Source organism: Pleurodeles waltl, chromosome 4_2 (assembly GCF_031143425.1).
Source record: "Pleurodeles waltl isolate 20211129_DDA chromosome 4_2, aPleWal1.hap1.20221129, whole genome shotgun sequence".
NCBI classification, from domain to species: domain Eukaryota; kingdom Metazoa; phylum Chordata; class Amphibia; order Caudata; family Salamandridae; genus Pleurodeles; species Pleurodeles waltl.
In genome coordinates, this window is record NC_090443.1 from 682,638,595 (window position 1) to 682,660,162 (window position 21,568).

Sequence of the window (21,568 nt, forward strand, 5' to 3'; positions counted from 1 at the left end):
AGAAAATTGCCCTGGCGCCTAGAGGTTTCTGCCCCTCTGGGGGCAGATTGGCCTAATAACAATAGGCCGATCTGCCCCCGGGGGGGCAGAAATGGTCTAAAATAAATTTGCCCCCCCGCCCCCCAAACCCCCACGGGAGCGACCCTTGCCTACGGGGTCACTCCCCCTGCGTGACATTGGCGACAAAAAAAAAATCCCCGGTGCCTAGTGGTTTCTGCCCCCTTGGGGGTAGATTGACCTAAAATCGGCAAATCTGCCCCCAAGGGGGGCAGAAATGCTCTAAATACAATTTGCCCCAAGGGGAGCGACCCTTGCCTAATGGGTCGCTCCCCATCTCTAAAAAAACAAACAAACAAAAACAAAACCACAAAAAAAAAATTGCCCTGGCGCCTAGAGGTTTCTATCCCCCCCTGGGGGCAGATCGGCCTAATAACAATAGGCCGATCTGCCCCCGGGGGGGCAGAAATGGCTTAAAATAAATTTGCCCCCCCAACCCCTGCCCGGGAGCGACCCTTGCCTACGGGGTCGCTCCCCCTGCGTGACATTGGCACCAAAAAAAAAATCCCCGGTGCCAAGTGGTTTCTGCCCTCTTGGGGGCAGATTGACCTAAAATCGGCCAATCTGCCCCCAAGGGGGGCAGAAATGGTCTAAATACAATTTGCCCCCCAGGGGTGCAACCCTTGCCTAATGGGTCGCTCACCATCTATAAAAAAACAAACAGACAAAAAAAAACACAAAAATTTGCCCTGGCACCTAGAGGTTTCTGCCCCCCTGGGGGCAGATCGGCCTAATAACAAAATTTTCCCCCCGACCCCCCCAATCCCCGCTGGGAGCGACCCTTGCCTACGGGGTCGCTCCCCCTGCGTGACATTGACGCAACAAATAAAATCCCCGGTGCCTATTGGTTTCTAAAATCGGCCAATCTGCCCCCAAGGGGGGCAGAAATGGTCTAAATACAATTTGCCCCCCAGGGGAGCGACCATTGCCTAATGGGTCGCTCCCCATCTCTAAAAAAAAACAAACAAACCAAAAAAAAAACACAAAAAAAAAAATTGCCCTGGCGCCTTGAGGTTTCTGCCCCCCCCTGGGGGCAGACCGGCCTAATAACAATAGGCCGATCTGCCCCAAGGGGGTGCAGAAATGGCCTAAAATAAATTTGCCCCCCATCCCCCCCCCCCCGGGGAGCGACCCTTGCCTACAAGGTCGTTCCCCTTGCGTGACAGCGCCAAAAAAAGATCCCTGGTGCCTAGTGGTTTCTGCCCCCCTTGGAGGCAGATTGACCTGTAATCGGCCGATCTGTCCCCAAAGCGGGCAAAAATGGCCTAAATACAATTTGCCCCTACAGGGGAGCGACCCTTGCCTAAGGGGTCGCTCCCCTTACGTGAAAAAAAAAAAAAAAAACTCCCTGGTGTCTAGTGGTTTCTACCCCCCTTGAGGGCAGATTGGCCTAATAAAAATAGGCCGATCTGCCCCCAAGGGGGGCAGAAATGGCCTAAATATAATTTGCCCCCTAGGGGAGCGACCCTTGCCTAAGGGGTCGCTACCCACACCTAAAACACAAAAGAAAAAAAAAAGTATCCCTGGTGTCTAGAGGTTTCTGCCCCCCCTGGGGGCAGATCGGCCTAATAATAGGCTGATCTGCCCCCAGGGGGCAGAAAAGGCCTTAAAAAAAATTGCCCCCCCTGGGAGCGACCCTTGCCCAAGGGGTCGCTCCCTTATGTCATTTTCACACAAAAAAATAAACATCCCTGGTGTCTTAGTGGGGTTTCAAAAGCCGGATTGCAAGCAATCCGGCTTTTGAAACCCTGGGAGAGACTTCAAAGGGAAGGAAATACATTTCCTTCCCTTTGAAGCCTCTCCTTGCCTCCCCCACGTGATCGAAAGAGAAATGCTGAGCATTTCTCTTTTGATCGCGCTGGAAGCTCTGCTTCCAGCGCGATGGGGGAGGCTCTGTTATTGTCAGCGCGCACTCGCGCGCTGATGTCACAGGGGGGGGTGGGGGGGCTCGGGGGTTGAAGAGGAAGGGATTCCCCTTTCAGCCATGACCTGGGGGGGGCGGCCCTCGGGGGAGCGCTAGCGCTTCTCCCGAGGGCAGTATGCTGGATGTAATGGTTACGTCCATGGCGCCACACGGGCGCTGCCATGGACGTAACCATTACGTCCATTCTGGGGAAGTGGTTAAAGGGTGTCAGATAAGAAATCAACATCCAGTTTCCAATGAACAATGGATTCCGTAGTAGAGCGGAGTACTGACGAGTCTCTGTAGGAAGGCATTTTCTGTTATTTGTAAATCACTCTTATTCCCAATTGCCCAGATCCCTATGCCATACGCTGCTGTTGAAATTGTTTTGGCATTATAAAGGGTAAGCATCTGGGCAATAGGTTTGATGCCTACCTTAAAGTTATGTTGTTTCTCTCCTGCGCAACCACAACACATTGAATACATATCAGCAATATTTGTTTTCATACTCGCCTGTCTCACGAAATCTGTAAATGTGCCTATTAAAAGCTGCAGGCTTCTTGGGGTATGTGCTAAAATAGCTGCATCGTCGGCATAGAGGAGCATAGGGATCTGCTGCCTCCCAATTCTAGGTGTATCTGCACCCACTGCCTGTTTCTTCCACCTCATTGATATATAAAGAGAAGAGGAAGGTCCCTAGTACACACCTGTGTTGAACTCCTTGCCTAATACCAAAAAGTTCAGTCAGTTTACCCTGTGTACCATATCGAACTTTTGCCTTTAGGTCTTTATTCAAGTGAACTTATAATGAAATTATCTCTTTAGGGGCTCCATTTTTGTCTAGACATCCCAAGAGCTTTCTGTGATCAGATAAATCGAAAGCACTGCTTAAATTGATAAAACAGATATAAATGGACCAGTTTATGGCTTGGGTATACTTCCCCATTAGTAGGTTCAAGTTCAGCGATTGCTCAAGTGTCCCCCTAACCTTTTCTGAACCCATAATGGGTACTAGAGAGAATTTCATTATCTTCTGCCCAGAGTTCCAATCTCTCTAACAAGACTCTCCCCAATAATTTGGCAGAAGAGTCAAGTAGAGAAATTGGCCGAGGACATTTCAGATCGTTTCCATAAGCCTTCTTAAAGATGGGTATGATGAAGGAGGTTGACCAGGCTTTTGCCGCGTTGAGGACCTTAGTTAGAAAAGGGGCCATTAAATTAGGTTTGGCTCTATGTACATTCATTGGGACCCCTGTCCGGTCCTGCGGCCTTCTGCCTTGGGCTGTTATTAATAGCCCTCAATACTTCATCTAAGGTAAATATTATACCAGTGGGGTGTTGTACTGTCCACAAACAGGGACCTCCCTCATCTGGGTTGGACTGGGAGAAAATTAAACCAAAATGGGCCACCCATTGGGCAGGAGTGATCACAGAAACCAAGTCAAGGTCTACTCCATTGGTAAACAGAGGGGCGTTTATGGTTCTCCAAAATAGAACATTTTCTTTGGTTTCGGCGGCCTTTATCAGGTTCGCCATGGCCTCCTCTTGTAGGGTTTTCTTTCTTAATTTTATGGCATTCTTGTAGTTTGCTCTGGCTACCCACACTGCCTTACTGTTCCTAGGATGTTGATTTAAAATGATATTCATATTATTCCTGGCCTTAGTGCATTCACCATCGAACAAACACTTCCTCTCCTTCCCACAAAAATTAGACCTCGTTGTCATAAATTGATCAAAGGAGGTTGATGTTATTATATGGGCATCCCGTGCTGAACCAATTACAATTTGGTTTAGATTATTTACCACCAAGTTCTTTAAGAAGTTAACTGGGTTAATGCCTGCCCATTTAATTTTAACAGCATTCCGACCTACAGGGGTAATATTATCAATTTTTCCTGAGTCCCGATTCTTTGGAAGATTATGATTTAAATTTAGGATCACTGGGTTATGATCACTAATACAGTTCAGTCCCACCCGTAAGTCTAGAACAGTTCTCCTGCCAGAATCTGCAATAAGAATATGGTCAATATATCTTCTGCTACCTTTCCCTGCACAAAAATACCTCCTGAAATTTCTCTGATAAATAACAGAAATACTCATATTCCCAGCCTGGACAGGGATTGTCAGGGTGTAGCACATAGAGCACAGCTGACAGGAGCATTTATAAAAGTACATTGAGCTAATGACCAGATTTTCAGATCTATCACCACTCAGTGCCCAACCGGGCAATGCAAACCTAAGGTCAATCCACAGCATTTGTTGTAGTTATTTTCTGAAATGTGCTTGGTTGTAATGGTTTCAAGCATGTGGATGTAAAAGCAAAAACTAATCATTAACAAGGAAATCTTATGATGGATGGTCTTGCTTTACAGCTCCTCAACACCACCAAAGTGGTAGTAATGAGCTATCTATTTGGAAAGCTACTGTGCATGTAAGAACATTGTGGTAGTGATGTTGCGTTACACCTCGTTCAGTTGTGCACCTGATGGACTGGGAGCAGTGTTAATCCCGTTATGAATTTTGGTGCTCTTTTCTGACCCATGTTTCAAATAAGCGTTCTAAACAACTATTTCAATTGACCACGTGGCCATGTGATCCTCCAAAAGGACAGATAGAGAAGTCTTAAACATTTAGGTTTATTTTCAGACTTTTTCATATAGGAATTGCTTAAAATAATCAAAATCAATTAATCAATACATTAGAGTGCAAATCTCAGTTAGAGTACAGAATCAATCAAACGAGTAAGTAAAGTTCAGGTCAACAGTATATAAAGCATAAATAGGAGAGGAAGCCGACATGTATTCACCATCCAAGAGTCAGTAAGGAAATGACCCCTAACAAATCTAAAAAGTGCTTACTTTTATAGGTTTTCAAAAATAGCTTTCATATCTGCACTACAGTTGTACATGTTTCCCACACATTAGAACAATCAGAGTGAAACGGTTGCAAGAATTTTATTTTTGGAAACGCTCTCATAATTCTATAACATAGAGCTTCTTACAAATGCCACCTGTACTAGAAGAATATTGTGACATCATGTGTGATTCTTCCGAGATAGCTAGTTACAACCTTGAACAGAAGCATTTGCACTGAAGAAAAGGTTTCATATTCGTGTGAAGCTCGTTGTATTTCTTGTTTGAGAGAAGTACATTTGAACAGTATTCTACTAAGACAGGAAAATACCAGGTTATCCACCTGATACAAATCACTTGGCAGTGGCACAAACAAAATGAAGTCTGAGGACTACAATTTCTTTGTTAGCCAGAGTTTGAGTTTCGTTATTACAGTGCATTTATTTTTAACAAAAACAATGTTATCAACAATACAGTGAAAGAAAAATGCAATCATAAAATGACAAAACTGCAAAACTGGAACATACATACAGATTGTATCATCAGCACTGTCAGCCAGTGCAGAGATACCAGTGCCTTGTGCATACTGCTAAACTCAGGAAGGCAAATATAAACATGACTGCTATGGATTTCAGCGCTGCCAAGAGAGTTGGAGTGATGCCCAAGCAATACTGGGAAATGTAGTCCAGACAAGCCGCTTATTGCCTGCAGAGCTTCAGAATGCGTGAGGCTCACACCAAGTCAATACTTGCAAAAACAGAGCACTCACAGGGAATGGTGTAAATGAGACATACTTTTATTTGTTTTACTAGAACACACCTCCTATTTAAGGACAAAAATTATTGAAACTAAAGATTTTGAAACAAATATGCTCCGCTAGATGGGACAAACAAAAGAATAGGGAGTAAAACTATCAAATCAGGAGCAGGACGTTGTAATAGACAAGCAAGCCATCTAGTCATGAGCAGGGGACTCATGGCCAAAAGCCACAGTATGTATTGTAAACAGTAGGCCTACAATCTAAGAGTAGCCTACAAGCTAAAGATGCCTGTAGTGGAAACTTGAAAGCAACCTGCAAGAGAGAGGCGGAGACAAACGGTTGGTGGAAGAAAAAGGCATGAGTGAGAATCACAACTAGGCACCATGGGTATTCACTACTCATGCACTGGGCAGTGCAAGCTAAGGGCTTCTAGGAAAAACATTTCACCCCTGTATTTATATTTATTTCAAATTAAGCAATGGCTTACACCAAACATTATCAAACTGATGACGCCATTAAATTACTTTCTCTGAGAAGACAGTGCATGGTTGCAGGGATGAATGAGAAGGCACAATCAGGTCCATTAGTCCTTTTTATTTTCATATCTTCATTCTTTCAAGGTATATTCATTGGTAAATACGCTTAAAGATAACATGCATAGTTGCAAAATGAAAATGGAACCTGAGTCTGCACTTTTAACTTCATGGTCTGAACTGCGTACTGAAATTTGCTAAATCTTTAGCTGATGTGTCTTTCAAGAGACCTTTTTATTTTCATATATTAAATAATACTAATTCTCAGTCTTAGATTTTATTGACTTTACCCAACAATTTCACTTTGTGAAACTCAGTATTTTAGTAATGATCCATAATATTTTTCATATTTAATTTTGCCTATTATTCCCTGAAAGCACATTGTTACCGAACCATTCAGACCTCCTTTCCGCTATTCTCATTTAAAAAAATATATCCAACTATTCATAAAGAAATCTAATAATTTCATTAGTTCAATGGGCCTTGTTATGATTTCACATTGTGCCGCCACTTTTATGCCATCCTACGGTTCCTGTATGTCTCTATCCAACAGCGTCTTGCCTCCTTAATTCCTAGTCCCTAAAATGGTGCCCATAACCTTACACACATTAGATATTAGTACGACCCACCATTTTATCACAGTAGAATGGCTCCGTAGGGTTCTTCTTTGATGAATGCATATGGTAAACCCTTGCTTCTCCTTGGGCATAATGCCACGCACACACAGACAGGCATGCACATACACACACTGACACACACCTTGATTATATTCAAATTGTATTTTTTTCTTCAGTTTTACATATTTCAATTACAAGTATATTTTACACAAGATACTTTTGTAGTTGTTATGAGGTACCTGCTTAAACCTTATACTCCCCACTAAGTTAAGTACAAAAACAGCTATTAAGATAGATTCACAACCAAGATGCATTATTATGTTGGCCATCTTATATTAGTAAACCTGGAGTCCACTTCTGTAATGTTGTATGATTCTATTACGTAGGACCTACTTTCACACCGTACTTAATTAAAAGGAAATCTTTGACTTCACAAGGGATGCGTTGTAACAGTTCTGTTGTGGTTCATTTTGCAAGGCTCATCTTGTATTACTGCCATACACCCCTGAGTGAGGAGTTTTGCATCCCGGTTGTAAACAGTGACTTCTTGATATTAGTGAGTCTAAATCCAATTCACAACATTTTTTGCTGGCCCAACTTTAACTTTAGAACTCAAAAGTACCATTGGAAGGGGCAAAAGGCAGATCCTTGTCCTATCCATAAGATATGTTGCCATAAAAATCAACTAATAGAACTTGAAGATTTGAAGCTTGAGCTTACAAGCTGATCTGGTGTCAGGAGTAGGGTGTATTGGTTTCTAGTGTGGTGGCAGAGCAGTGTTGTGAAGGTAGTGAACGTTCAAAAGGTTGTCCATATTCACATACCTTCCAAGCCTTATTTTCAAGCCAAAGATTGGAATGTGTGTGCATTGCTGTGTAAAGTTACCCCAAATACTCCCATTTTTCAAATGGGCGCAGGGAATTCATCCCCAGGAAAATAATTTTCCTGGTTAAAAATAAAATATAATGTTCCATTGCACATTTCCCTAGCATGAGATTCTGTAGATTAGGCCTTTCTAGGCAACCCACAGGATTAAGTGTGGAGCAATAGGGGTATGCATATGCAAACTTGAATCCCCCTATACCCAGAGATAAAAAGAAACATAAATGTATGAGAAAAGTTACCATTCTATTATCTTGACAAAAGGTATACTTGCATTCATTTAGGAAGGTAAGGTGAACATTTTTTCAAATGCAAACTGCAGTGATAAGAATGAATCATATAGGTTTAGTGTTTTTTTCCAGGTAGGGAAAATCCGTGGTGGTGTTCCAATGCATATCAGCGGGGGAAGGTTTTGTTTTTTAAATGCGCCAGAAAACCATTTTCTAGGCATGGAGCTTAACAGATGATTTCATGGTAATGGTATGCACTGCTTTAAAACATAGTAGGGTTTGTCATTGTTTGAAGGGCAGAGGAGAATGCTCTCCTTGAAAGAGTGCCCCAGGGCATCTAGTTTTGTTATCATGCTACCTCTTTAGCATCATTACCTACAAAGACCAGCTGCACACATTATGCCTGGATGTTTGCCTGATTTGTTCAGTTAGGTTATCTTTTTTCCAGGGAAATACTGGATTGATCCAAACCTTGGATGTCCTTCTGATGCCATTGAGGTCTTCTGCAACTTCACTGCTGGTGGACAGACATGCCTTTCACCGATCTCTGTGACAAAGGTACAAAACACTTTTTTCTTTGCTTACAGAGGCATTTGTTCAGAAAGGCAGACTGGACCCCTGCTTTTGTATTTCTCTTTTTCCCGTTTTATGTAATCTGGTTGCAATAGCTGCTTTAGGATAAAACATGTATTTGTTAGCACACTGTTTCCCAAACTGTGGGTGGTCACAAGCCAATTTTTGGTGGGCAATGAAATTTCAAGCGAAAAAAAAAAAGTTGTGTTTAAAATCTGTATTTATCTTGTCACATTTGCTGCGCTTCAAAGACAGATGTCAAATGTCAGGGCATGTTTCCTGACAAATTGTTGCCTGTGTTTTTTACACAGAGATTGGTGTTCACAAACTCATCTCACTTTGCAGTCAGGAGAAGAAAAATAGGGTGAATTGTGTAACAGCCTCGATGGGGTACATGTGTGTTAAAGACTAGTATTTGTCAATGTACAGTACACATTCAGCAGTTAGAAAAGCAAAAATGAAGCACATGTTTGTAATTCTGAAGTGTGAGGAAGCAAATAGCATCAAAACAAATCAAGACACAACTTGGTGATGCACAAACGATGAATAATCACTGAAAGCCAATTTTCATACATTGTCATTTGCGTGCAATATCGTTTTTTCTGTAAAACTACGTCTTGCAAATTTAGTTGCCATTTCAACGGAAAATCTACTGTTTGTAAATCATAGTGAGCAGCCACATGATCTTTAGTTACATAAAAAAAAACTGCCTGTGGTTCAGTCCGGTGACTCCACACCTGATCACCTGTTACCTAACCACAAGGATCGTCCGACAAGTGTTGGATAGTTACACTAGCTACTTGCTAATTCTTATGTGAGCCAGGATGATGCTTCCCTAATGGACTGACATAAACATCCTTGATTGTGGGACTCAATCCCACAACCCATTGGATTTCTTCTTTGTATATTTTCCTTTCTGATGATGGCCCTCCTCTAAACTATTGTGTATTGTGGGTGGAATCATAAACAATTACTATAGTGGACTGTTGTTTTAAATTAATTTAGGATTTCAACACTCCCATTGGGAGTGGTTGTTTTACATCCAAATGTCCTTAACAGCCGCTTCTGTATACCTGCATTTTGTAAAGCACTTGTGCACCATCCATTCACTTTGTCACTTTCACTGTGCCACCACACCAATAGGAGCAACTTGTTATAAGATTGTTTATGTGAAATCAAGAAATTGAGTTCTTGTCAATAACAAGACCTTTTTTATTTTTTGTGAATTTCTCAATAAATTTGTTAATCACTCCCCAAACCTTATTGCTGAAGATTTCTGTAACTGTTGCCACAATCAAGGGCCACACTTCCCCAATAGGGTACCGCCTGTACCTTTATTAATTGCCCTACCGAGGACTCTGCATTACTGGGCAGCACCTTATTCTTGAGCAGCAAGGTATGTTAAGCTGCTTGCACTGTGATTCAAGGCCAATAGAGTGCTCCTTGCTGAAAAACCAGTGCAAACTGCACCACAGAGGGTGCAGCTACTGGAGCCAATTTTACTGCTGCTCAACTAGATTTTCTACTCGAGCTGCAGCTTTTGGACCATGAATGTCGCAACCCCTGCATTAGAAAAATCTCGCTGAATGTATTCCTAGCAACCTGAAATCGCACTAGGGGACACCAAATCTTGCTCACGCTCGCCAACTTACCTAAAAAATTCCACCACCCAGTGATTGGTGGAATTTGGACGGACCTCTGCGTTAGAGGAATAACCCAGCGCCACCAAAATTCCACCAGTTCCACGGGCGGAACAGAATATTCTGCTAACCTTTAGTGAATTTCACAATCTATTTTCTTTGTCAGTAGACCACATTTCCACCATTTTTTTCAAGGCCCTCTTTTGGCTTTGTTAGGAAGGCCAAGTTCTTTGGGAGTAAATGGTTTGTTGTTTTGTTTTGCTTTGTTCAATTTCAAAGAGAGCCAATGCCGTCAAGCATAGAGGCAATCCATTGGCCTCTTTAGCGTGCCTGTGATGCTATGTAATTTAAGGGAAAACAGATCGATGGTGTCTATTGTAAACCAGTATAGTTTTGCTGAATTACATGGCGTATCTTGTTAGTAGGATTAAACTTTTTAATTGGCCATGAAAGGTGAGCTATTTGGAAGATAGTGGACAGCTTGGAAAAGTTGCATTTTACATTTTTAAACTTGACTCCATTGTCTAATAAAAATTGTTTTCACTAGTATAACTTTTTGTTTTATTGCAGCTGCAGTATGGAGTTGGTAAGGTTCAGATGAACTTTCTCCATTTGCTGAGTTCAGAAGCCGTTCATGCAATCACAGTTCACTGTCTGAATACACCAGTCTGGGGCATCAGTACGACCAATTCTAAAAAAACATCTGTTCGCTTTAAAGGATGGAATGGTCACTTATTCGATGCAAATACACTACTTGAAGACAATGTGCTTATAGATGAATGCAAGGTAAGAAAATGTGACTTACGTCTACATCAATGAAACTCATCATACAGCCCTCCTGACCTTTACATGCAGCTCCCTGGTCGACAGCAGCTCTGGGCTGCTGTTTACTCAGCTCAGCACTAACATTAATAATACATAAGTACAGGGGCAGACATCTATTTAATGGTTAATTGAACAGAAAGAAAGTAAGTACCTAATGTTTCCTGCACAACTTAACTTTAGGAACACCTTGGCTTTTAAAAAACGCTTTCAACGGGCATGTAGAAATATGATAGCCTCTTCAAAATTCAAAAAGTGTATTTCTTTAACATGAAGAATCGCTTTACTATTACACCATATCAGTGCATTGAGGAGTATTTTTAAAGTGTAGTGAGGAGTGTATAAAGTGATAGTGATAGTTTTCAAACATGAATTTCGAAATATTCATGCTTCTACACACCCAGGTAACAATGCCAATTGTGAACTAAGAGGCAAGTCAGTTTTTGTGTGCACCCTTTAAGTGGCTTTTACACATCGGCAACATAATAGTTTAATGCTTTAAACAAAGGAGGCTTTGTACACCAAACACCATGCAGTCACTTATCTCTAGGTTCTCTTATATATGATAACGAAGAGAAAGGGGGGGAAGTGAAATAAATGAATTACCTAGGATGACACAATTTGGTTTTAACATTCTGCATTTCAGTCACTATATGTACATGCTTTGCTCCCTCGCCCCAACTGCCACCCTGCTGTCATCAGTGCGGCCCTTTGTCATACCACAGACTAAACATTTTTGCCCCTGGGAAAATGTTTGAGAGTACCTATGAACTACATGAATAAAACTCTTGGAGTGGTATTCTATTTTATGGCATTGTCGCCATTACTGAAAACACTTACAATTATATGGTAACAGACAGTATTTTAGTACATGAAGCAACCAGAAGTAACTCTAAACTCAGAGTTAAATTCTGGTGCTTTCATCATGAATTGTTTCTCCATAATCATCATTGACATTGAAATACACTGGAAAAAATATTAAACAAAATAGTGTCTATAAAATCGTGAAGACATCTTGGATATTGTTTTAACAAAATTCTAGCATGTGTGATACAGCCCTCCATCATGAAATAATTAATCTATTGTACAAAAAAGGCACTTGGATATCAGGGCAATTCAAGAAGAAAAACGCTGAAGCCTTGCATTTTGGCTGGTGCTAGAGGCCACCCACAGTCAACCTAATGACTAAGGAAGAAGAGATATCCATTGCCAACAGAAGTAGTTGTTAGTAAATCTAGATACTTTTCTTGGCAAAGTGCCCTTTATACATATGGATTTCTCCACATCAGGATCCTATGGACTAGGCTCTACCTTAAAATAAAGGAAAGAGGGCTTTTACAAGAGAAGAGGGATTTCAAATGATAGATATCAGTCTTTCCAGGGCATTGAAAGGGCACTCTGTAGGGCGCAGTTAGCTTCTTCTGAGGTGAAGTCTGCCCCACATCCTTCCTTCTACTTCTTGTGTTTAACTCATCTTCCAGCTTCCACTGGATGCCTGATGGAATATTGTGTCTTCATTTTCTCTGACTTCTTGTAGCTAAAAAATGTCCATTCTGTTGAGTCATTAACATCGCCTAAAAACAATTTGAGAGAAGATCCCTCTTCTCCTCCGTGCAGCTATAAGCATCCCACAAACTATGTTCAGCTGCATGGATCCCCTTCTAAATCCCAATAGGCCAGCTGTATGATGACACTCCGCCCGTGCATTTAAGTTGATGATGGCTTGAAGACCATTTTCACCTATAAGGCACAATATATGACATTGGGATTATTAAAAAATGTGTATTGAATCACATTACCAAAAAGTGTTAGGGCGGCCTTGATATAACAAATAAAATGCATTAACAAGATAAGGTAGACGCAGAGCAAGGAGGATTAGTGTCAAGAACTTCAGGTTACATCTGCTGTTTATTTTCATACTGTTATCTAAATGATTTGGAATTGTGTCTGGACCATATCACTCTTAGCAAGCCCCGTAGATTGTGGATCTGTTTGGCATCCTCGTAATCAACATAACAGCAGCTAGCATGCAACATAATGTCTTTGACTATCAGCACAAATATATGCGAGACCGGTGGGTTTTGGAAAGATGTTTAGATGTAACCATGAATCAATAGTAATTCTGCAAATAATCAATATTTAATATCTGTTCATTATTCCTTCCTGTCTTAGTCAGACCTCTAAATAAAACGGAATACTTACTGACAAAGGGGATTTAGCAAAGTGTTATGAGGTGAACGGTGTTCTTCATTTTATTTGATATGTTTTCATTATCAAAGAAGAAAAATGGTATGCACTAACATATTTTATTTCAGAAAGGTGCATTCTCATACCACAAGCGCTCCTACTGCAACATGGTCAGTTTTATGTAGATCCTCTCTGTATGGATGTACGATCGCAAGATGGAATCTCTCGACCTGTATGATGATTGTGCCACCAGCAGGTTCCCTTTGTGAGTGGCGGAGAGCTCTGCCCAATCAAAGCACTTCTATTGCAGTCGATGATAACCTCACTAGTTTTTCAGTGTTCATCTTGGTTCTCACAATTTAGTGCACTAGACTGTAGATCTATATTATATAAATTTGAAGGCAGTTCAGAAGATGAGTCCTTCAGACTGTGCTAAAATGTATCATTCTCTTTCAATGTAAGTTTCTCACAAAAAGGGAAATCATTTTCCTCTTTTTGTTGTATGAAATGCGTGCTTTCTGTCCTGGAGCAAAATGTGAGCGGTTTATTGTTATCAGAGAATAGGATCAGACCCATTTAGAGATGTTTCTTTATAATCTTTTTTTGTGTGGCTGCAGGACGGCAGGCAAACTCTGCATGCTTCTCCGATGTCTTCCCTGCTGTGCAATTGAAAAAAAAATTTAAAGGCAGGAAATGTGAACACAGCAATGGTGGACAGCTGTCCTTTGCAGGCCTCTAACCTTGTGATTACAGTCGTTAGCAGGGGATAGCAAAATGCACCCTACTTCATTGATATTCAGAAGGCAGGAAGTTTTATGACCTTCTGCAAATATACATTTTTATAATGCAACTCATTAGTACATCAGTTAGATTTTCTGACCGTTCATTTTGTCCTACCATCAAATGCATAAGGCCTGCTGTTTTCCCAAGAGACAAGGCACCTTGCTAATCTATTGTTATAGTCGGCATTATTTTAACCTAAACGTTCCTGTGGCTTCCTCATGAACCATGCTGCTGAGCTCCCCAAAGGATGCCTTTGTAGTTGGAACTATTCAGATTATTAGTACATTAACTAATCTAGAATACATAATAATTATTAAGCAGAAAAGACTATCACTATTAGTGCTGCTCCAAGCACCCCCTGCATATTCGAAAATCAACAGAGTTTAAAGAAAATTGTTTTAGTAGGTAGGTAATTTGTTTAGCTAATAGGAACAACAAAGAAAAGTGAGACTATATATATCAGCCAATGATACACTACTGAATCTTTCAATTGTACATTATATAGTTTGTGAAAGACACTTGAGTTATGATATTCACAGGCAAATCAGGAACTTAGGCTTTGTAAAACTGTGGTTTATATTGTTGTAACTCTCTGTAATAATATTTTATTCACCTGCATTTCAGGTACAAGATGGCAGCTGGCATAAGACACAGTTCCTTTTCCACACACAGGACACAAACCAACTTCCAATTGCTGAAATACAAAGATTTCCTCATTTGAAAGCAGGACAGCAGCACTATTTAGAAAGTGGTTTGGTTTGCTTTCTTTAAGCGTCTGGCATCACGCATCACTAAGGACTGGCAGCAGAGAACAAATATTTCTTAAAAATATGAAAACGCATATCATTCATACCAACATAGAATAATGTTTCATGAAAATTTTGGGTTGTATTCAAATGAATCTCAGGAAGAAAAGACTTCATACCAGGAAGGAGAAAGGGCATTTCAAAAAAGAAGTGCACGACTCAAGATCAATAAAGTATTTAAGTTTTTAACAATAATTGGTGCTTTCTTATATAATTTCCTGAAACTGAGAAAAAACTGAATTTGGAATTCATGCAGACTTCAAGAATTCACAGTCTACCCAAGAGCACTGTACAAGACAACGCAAAGAAAGCTGGAGACCTGCTCCACAACAGTACTGAAAAATTTTACCAAATGTGCAATAGATTGTAAATGATAGTGCATTATGCCATGATACAAATGAGTTTTGATTTCTTTGAACACTAAGTTGTATTATAGTCCCAAGTGGACACATACATCTTAAGCGATGTACACTACCTCTTATGTGTTGCCTGTTTGTAATGCCTGGTGCTCTAAATAACACAAGGTGCTAGTGGTTTAGTAAAGATAATTTTATAACGTTGTTTTCTTCAAACTTTATGTACTGGTTACATCAAGAAATGTTTCTTTTACAAAAATACCTATTTTGAATTTTCTGGTCAAATATTTCACTACAATAATAAACATTATTTATGAAAACTCTTTCAAAAGTAGAATATGGGGTTTAATTTTGTGGGTTTAAGACACAAGACAGCACAGTGGAATCTGTACTCATATGCAGAACACTTGTATGCATTGCAGAGATTGTTGTAGAACAACTATGATTTTTTATATAGATTTTGGGTTAAAGTGTATGATTTTTTTAAAGCACCATAGCATCCAAATTTGGTGTTGTGTGTATATATTTTGTAACTTTTGTTGATAATTTAGTACAGTATATCTTTAAGCTCACTGATGTTAAATTATAATATCTATATCAAGTCAACATTTTAGATGGTATGTGTTTTGTAAAATTGCTAGACAGATTCACTGTATTTTATTTAATGCATTATGGGCTACAGTTATCCATCCCTACGACTATTAAAATATTGATTGTGAAAATTCCCTTTTTACTATTTAAAAGTTGTCCTTGACTTATTGCCCTATATCTATAGCCAATAAAGCATTAACCTGTCCTTGCAATGATGTCTATCAAATTGGAATATCTATTTTTCAGACTTTCAGTTTAGAATTCTATTAACCAAAATAGCTGAAAGTAACATCCAAACATTTACAGGTATTAGAACAGAAAATGTATAGACAATTAATTATGGGTTGGTTCATGTGCAATATCTGTCTGCGGTGCGGCAAAAATTGGTTGTACCAGATTTGATACTCACATTTGATACTCACACATTTAAATGATTGGGTATGTCATCAAATTAGCTTGTTCAGTCTAGTCATCATTGTTAATTGTAATTACTTAAAGGTAGGTTTTCCTCATAAAGGACCATTAAAAAGTGAAATAATAATATAAGGATCATTCGGAGATTGAATTTTTTTCATTGTATCTATTAGCTGTTAATTAGTAATAGTCAAACATGTAATTGACAGCAAGATACACATTTCTGCAGATTAGTGCCTCTGACAATGACAATACACCTTTTAAATTAAATACCAAATTAAATCACCATTACAATGAACTAGAAAAGGACATATCCAATGTTGACTTTCTATAACTTTAATTATTACAGATAGCAGTGTAGCATCCGTATTGATAAAACATGCATTATCTGGTCTGTTCAAATGTTTCTGTGAGTAGAGTCAGAAGCTTACCATATCATTATTCATTATCCCTCTAATCCCTCCCTGTTCTATTGCTAAATGTGAAATATCCTTTTGGAGATGTACTTAAAGGCATTTTTAAGTTGTATGCCCTGATGTATGTTGTTTAAGTATTTTGGTATTTATAGAGTGCCTACATTTTAACTTGCCACCACTTCATGATGCTAAGTCAATTGACTTTCAATGATTTTAAAGAAACAGGTTTACCATCAAGTCAACTAATCCCAGTATCTTAAAATCTTAATCTGTATCAATGGGTTATTAATTAGAAAGGTAGCTCTTTAAGTAACGAATCAAGGTCTCTCTAGCAAGGTGAGGGTGGTCATATGTCCAAAAGATGCTGGAACGCATCATCAAACATGAGCTATTCCAACAGTGGACTCCTAACAACTTAGAGGTTTTTCCTAAATGTTTCTTTTTTTAATTTGAATCTGGCTCATGCATTTCAGACTGTTAAGTAACAGTGATGGCTCACTTCTGCAAGTAGCCAGTTCAGTGGCACCTTCAGCTTTGAATGCTAGTTTTATTGTAATGTTTTCCCACACTGAGAGCCAACTGAGTGACCCCTGTTACCTCATTTCTGGATTCTTTTTAGGGTTCCCCAATTTCTTTTTTGGGATGTAATCCTAAGTGATGCTTATTTTTGAGTTCCACCTGATGACTCAAAAGTAGGCGAATCATATAAAGATCGGATGAGAATCTTAGACATAACCAGAACTTCACACCTCAGATTATACTGTTTAACAACCCCAAGTGTAAAATAGGGAAGAAAACAAAGGAACAAAACACCAGGTTCAGCAGCCTTAGTTGATTAAAAGTGTTTTTGTCACGTGGCTCTGTGATCTTTCAGTGTCTCTTGCACCCCAACTAGAGAACAAGTCCCAGCATAAATAACAAATAAAAGACACAACACTCACCCTGTACACAATAATGGTAGATGTAGCTTGCTAGTCTCTGAAGATGACTGTGCTGTGACATATATTGGGAAAATCAGGACTATATCCCAGTGCCAAAAATGAATAGTGAAAACAGCACCACTTAATGGTTGGAGCAAAAGAACAATAACAAAATTGTAATACTAATTGCCTAAAAGATTTGAAGGAACATGGAGGGAAGAAAACAACTGAGGTGTGCAAGCAAGTATGGCCAGGTGCAGCTACATGGGATGGTGCCAGGTATTATTGTGTTACAAAGACTGCCTCTTGCACTGCCCTGAAAATGATATACATTAAAATCAAGCAGAATGTGTTCCTCCCAAAACCACCAACTTCTTGTTCTCTGAATCCACAACTGCCTGCTTCTAAGCCCCTAAGTTTAGTGAGTGAGTGTTATACCTGTGTCTCAATGTTTGTATTACTGGGCATTCCCCTATGCTTTTGGCACAGATTTCCTTTAGCCTGGACAGCCCTCTTAATTCTAGGCCTGATTCAGAGCCTCACTGGCGCACCACCAGAGCAAGAGCACACCCTGCTATACATGCAATGTCTGAGTTGCTGAAGTAGAGGTGCAGCTCAAAGTTAGCAGGAACCCTAAAATGTCTAATGCCGTGGGTGCACCGGAGGCAGCGATTGGAGGAATAAGACTCAATCTTTCATTCCTTCCCATAATAGGAGGCTAGCCCCTGACACCACATATCTATGCATGGACAAGGAGAGAGTCCTCCTCACATTACTTCCCCACTGGTGCACAGACCTTCCCTGTGACTACATATCAGTAAAGAGGGGTGGGGTGTGTAACCCAACCCATGAGCACAATAACTATTGCAAACACCTACAATCCTTCAGGAGCACCCTCTTTAAATGCAGGATCAAACAAATCCGAGGTAAGGATACTTCTTCTATATGAACCAGGAGAGTGGAGTCTAGGGAGTCTAGGGTGGCATGGTGACTGATCTTTTCTCTATCCCTCAGGCAAGAGCTGTGTTTCAGTGGTAGAAGAATATTGTCCAATTGTCAGAGGATGACTCAGAAGAAAGGAGTGGTGGAAGCACATAACTCCAGAATGCCATGGTAAAGGCTCATTTTTCTCTTCCACAGGAAAGTGGTGGAAGTGATCAAAGTGTTACCAAGACTATTGAGGAACAAGGACTGTATATGGATTATTAATGAGAGACTAACAAATATTTGACATATCCATTTAAAAGTGTGAGGTGTGTTAACTGGGACTCAAGATTACCCTTTTACTCTGAAGAAAGAATGGGAGTGAGGGGATAAGTTATCAGCCTTCGTATGGTGTCCTTCTGTATTGAAATAAAATCTAGTATACATCAATCAAAGCTTCTGTAGTTGGTTTAACACCTACTGTGTGGTACAAAAATGTGAATATGTGCAGCAGGAAAGCAACCTGTAGTTCTCACCAAAGGAAGCACTTTCATGGTGTCATAGGCTGCAGACTAGTGTTTTTGATGTGGAGTTGGTTTGCTTAGAAAACAAGAAATGGCTGTTGTGAGCAACATTTGGTTGCTCTGTAGACCTTGTGATGGGTACATTTATCACTTGGGGTGGGGTGACAGGAAGTAATCAATTTTAGCTGTTTAAATGAATTGCATCCTAAGGGTACATGATTCACATCGATCGAAAGATGAGCAGTTCTGAACTCATGTACTCCATGACACAAATACACTTCATAAACTTAATGTTCAGCACAGTGATATCTTTAGAATGATAGTGTTTTTTATTTACAAATATGGAGTAGGGCAAGTACAGTTAGGAAAACCAAAGAAACAGTCTCTTTTACCTTGTGGGACCAAAACACAAATATTGCACTTGTGCAGTGATTTTTTGTTTGTAGAAGCTTCTCCTAGATTCATAAGGTACTGCATAGTGGTCATCCAAAATCTCATTGGGATAGGAATTAAAAATGCCTTGCCCTTATAATAATTTGTTTTTATAAAGCATCTATTTCTGTCCAATAGGGCAAACATTTTATAAAAGGAAGCAAGCAGGATACACATCTCTCTCCACAGATGCTCTAGTCTCTACGCCTTCTTTCAGGATAAGCAGGGGTTCCATAGTGTCGACTGCAGAAGAACTACAGTAGGTCGAAGTCTTTCAGGATAGCAGATAAGAATTAAAACTATTACTATCTGCATTAATTTTGTTTCTTCTTTCCTCCCCAAGCCACTTTATCAAGATCAGTCTTTAAAATGGGTCTCACCTATTGCAAATTAACATATGTATTGAAGCCTGGACCAATATGAAACACCATGTCAAGTAAAGCATTGGCCAATAGCTGACAGCACAGTAGCTGGGCATACTCTAAAAATGTGATTTTCAAATGATGTTTCTAATAATTTTCCTATAGTGTTAAACCAATAGTCTTAGATCCAAAATGGCTTTTTTAGGCCAGGTTAGAGACTACTTGCTTTCGTCCAGACCTCTCCAGTCCCGTCCCCTCCTATGGTCATATGCATTGCCTATCTCATCTAATACATGTTGAGAATGTCCAGCTCAAAGCTGGGCAAGCTAGACTTATGTGATGTTCTGACCATTACGATCTGTTTTCCGCTGGTCACAAACCAAAAGATCACTAAGAAGTACTTCCACAAAGACTTCAAGTGAAAACGCATATTGTGCATTTAAGTGCATTTTTGTTTTATGTAAGCATCTTAACACCAATATACTATGCCCTAGTCACAACCAGTCAGTTTTTTTTGCACACTGTCTGGTATATCTAACAGACACTTCTAGTTGCAGATTCCTTACCTTAGAATTTCCCTCAGGAGTCAGACTGGACCCGGAGATTTTTCTTTGAGCAGTACCCTTGCACACCGTCAGGTGGTGTCGGTCGACTCCACGTCTGTCGTAGGCGTCATGGTCGCTGTGATGACATCGCAGTTGTACTTAAGCGCCACACCGATGAGCTGATATCAGTTCTTTTCTTTCCGCATCACGCACAGACCCGGAGAAGAGCAACCCTGGTAATTTATTTTTAATGAATTCAACTTTTTTTGATGAATTTGGTGCATTGAGAAGATGTCCCATAACACCGCATCCAAGCCCTGCAATGCCTGTCACCACATGACACGGGATGGGATCCACACCTGGTTTGAGGTGTCTGGAGCGCGACCAGTACCTGAAGTCATGCTCCGAGCACCAAGCCATGAACCCGAAGGCTTTGAGTGAGCGGTCCCTAAAGCTTATGGAAGCCCAGCGCTCGACTCCACAATGCTCCTGGTCTCAATTGAGAGGAAGGTCTTGAGACCGCTTGCAGAGTCATCACCATTCCTTATTGTCCCATTCGAAATCGTTGGGACATTCGGGTGACAAAAAAGTCATAGAAGAAGGCAAAACGTTCTTTGATTTCACCCCATCACACAGCCGATGCGACACGGGAAGAGCGTCTACGCTAGAGGGCTCCGTCCGCAGAGCCTACTTCTGGGTCCGCTCTGTGCCTCCCCGAGTTCCGGAGACACCCCTGCCTAGCTTAAAGAATTTTAGGAGGCCATGTGCCTCATCTTTGGGCAGACCACCCCCCTGCAATGCCTTTGGGGCCTAGGAGCTCAGATAGGGGCCCTTCGGGTTCAGCGCCAGTGGCCCCAGCTCTGGCTTTCGAGGCCCCCTCTGGATCCATTGTCAGATCCGTGCTGACACAGGTCGTACCACTTCGACCTTCCCCAACGCCAGCTAAGTTGTCAACTTTCCTGATGTCAGTTGGGCCCGTAATCAACATCAACCCAATCCTGATCCCTTATGACCCGGAGTCGGAACGGCATCGATCGACGCCGCGTTCTCATGCCAGGTTGGATTCAGACCCTTATTATTATTGGTACAAATATGAGAAAGGATTAAAGGGGACGCTGGACCCTTTGGAATACTGGCTAGAAAACCCCAACTTGGACTGGGCAGAGGAATTGGGTGAAGCTAGTTGTCAGGATACTTCTCCAGACACTGGCATGCTTGCTCCTCCTACTGTGGCTAAAGCAGAGGGAGCCTCTTACTTAATGGTGGTCAGTAGGGCCTAGAGCTTCTTACTGTGGCAGTCAGGACTAATCTTACAGATGTGCTTCAGCCTGAGTCTTCCACTTCGGAGCTCTACTCCCATTTAATGAAGCCCTCACTGATGTCCTTCTGGGTACATGGTCCAGACCCAGCACGTGGGCTCCTGTGAATAGGACAATTGC

At 40.8% G+C, this 21,568-nt stretch overlaps 1 protein-coding gene across 1 annotated transcript in view; it reads left to right on the plus strand.

Annotated features, from left to right (window-relative positions):
- The window catches only part of COL24A1 (collagen type XXIV alpha 1 chain), a 713,151-nt gene extending 694,444 nt beyond the window's left edge, over positions 1-18,707 (plus strand). Inside the window, exons 58-60 of the mRNA XM_069232264.1 lie at positions 8,283-8,392; positions 10,618-10,833; positions 14,464-18,707. Coding sequence (XP_069088365.1) covers positions 8,283-8,392; positions 10,618-10,833; positions 14,464-14,610 — 473 coding nt within the window. The 3' untranslated portion in view covers positions 14,611-18,707. The remainder of the gene's footprint in view (positions 1-8,282; positions 8,393-10,617; positions 10,834-14,463) is intronic.
- Positions 18,708-21,568: the final 2,861 nt, after the last annotated feature.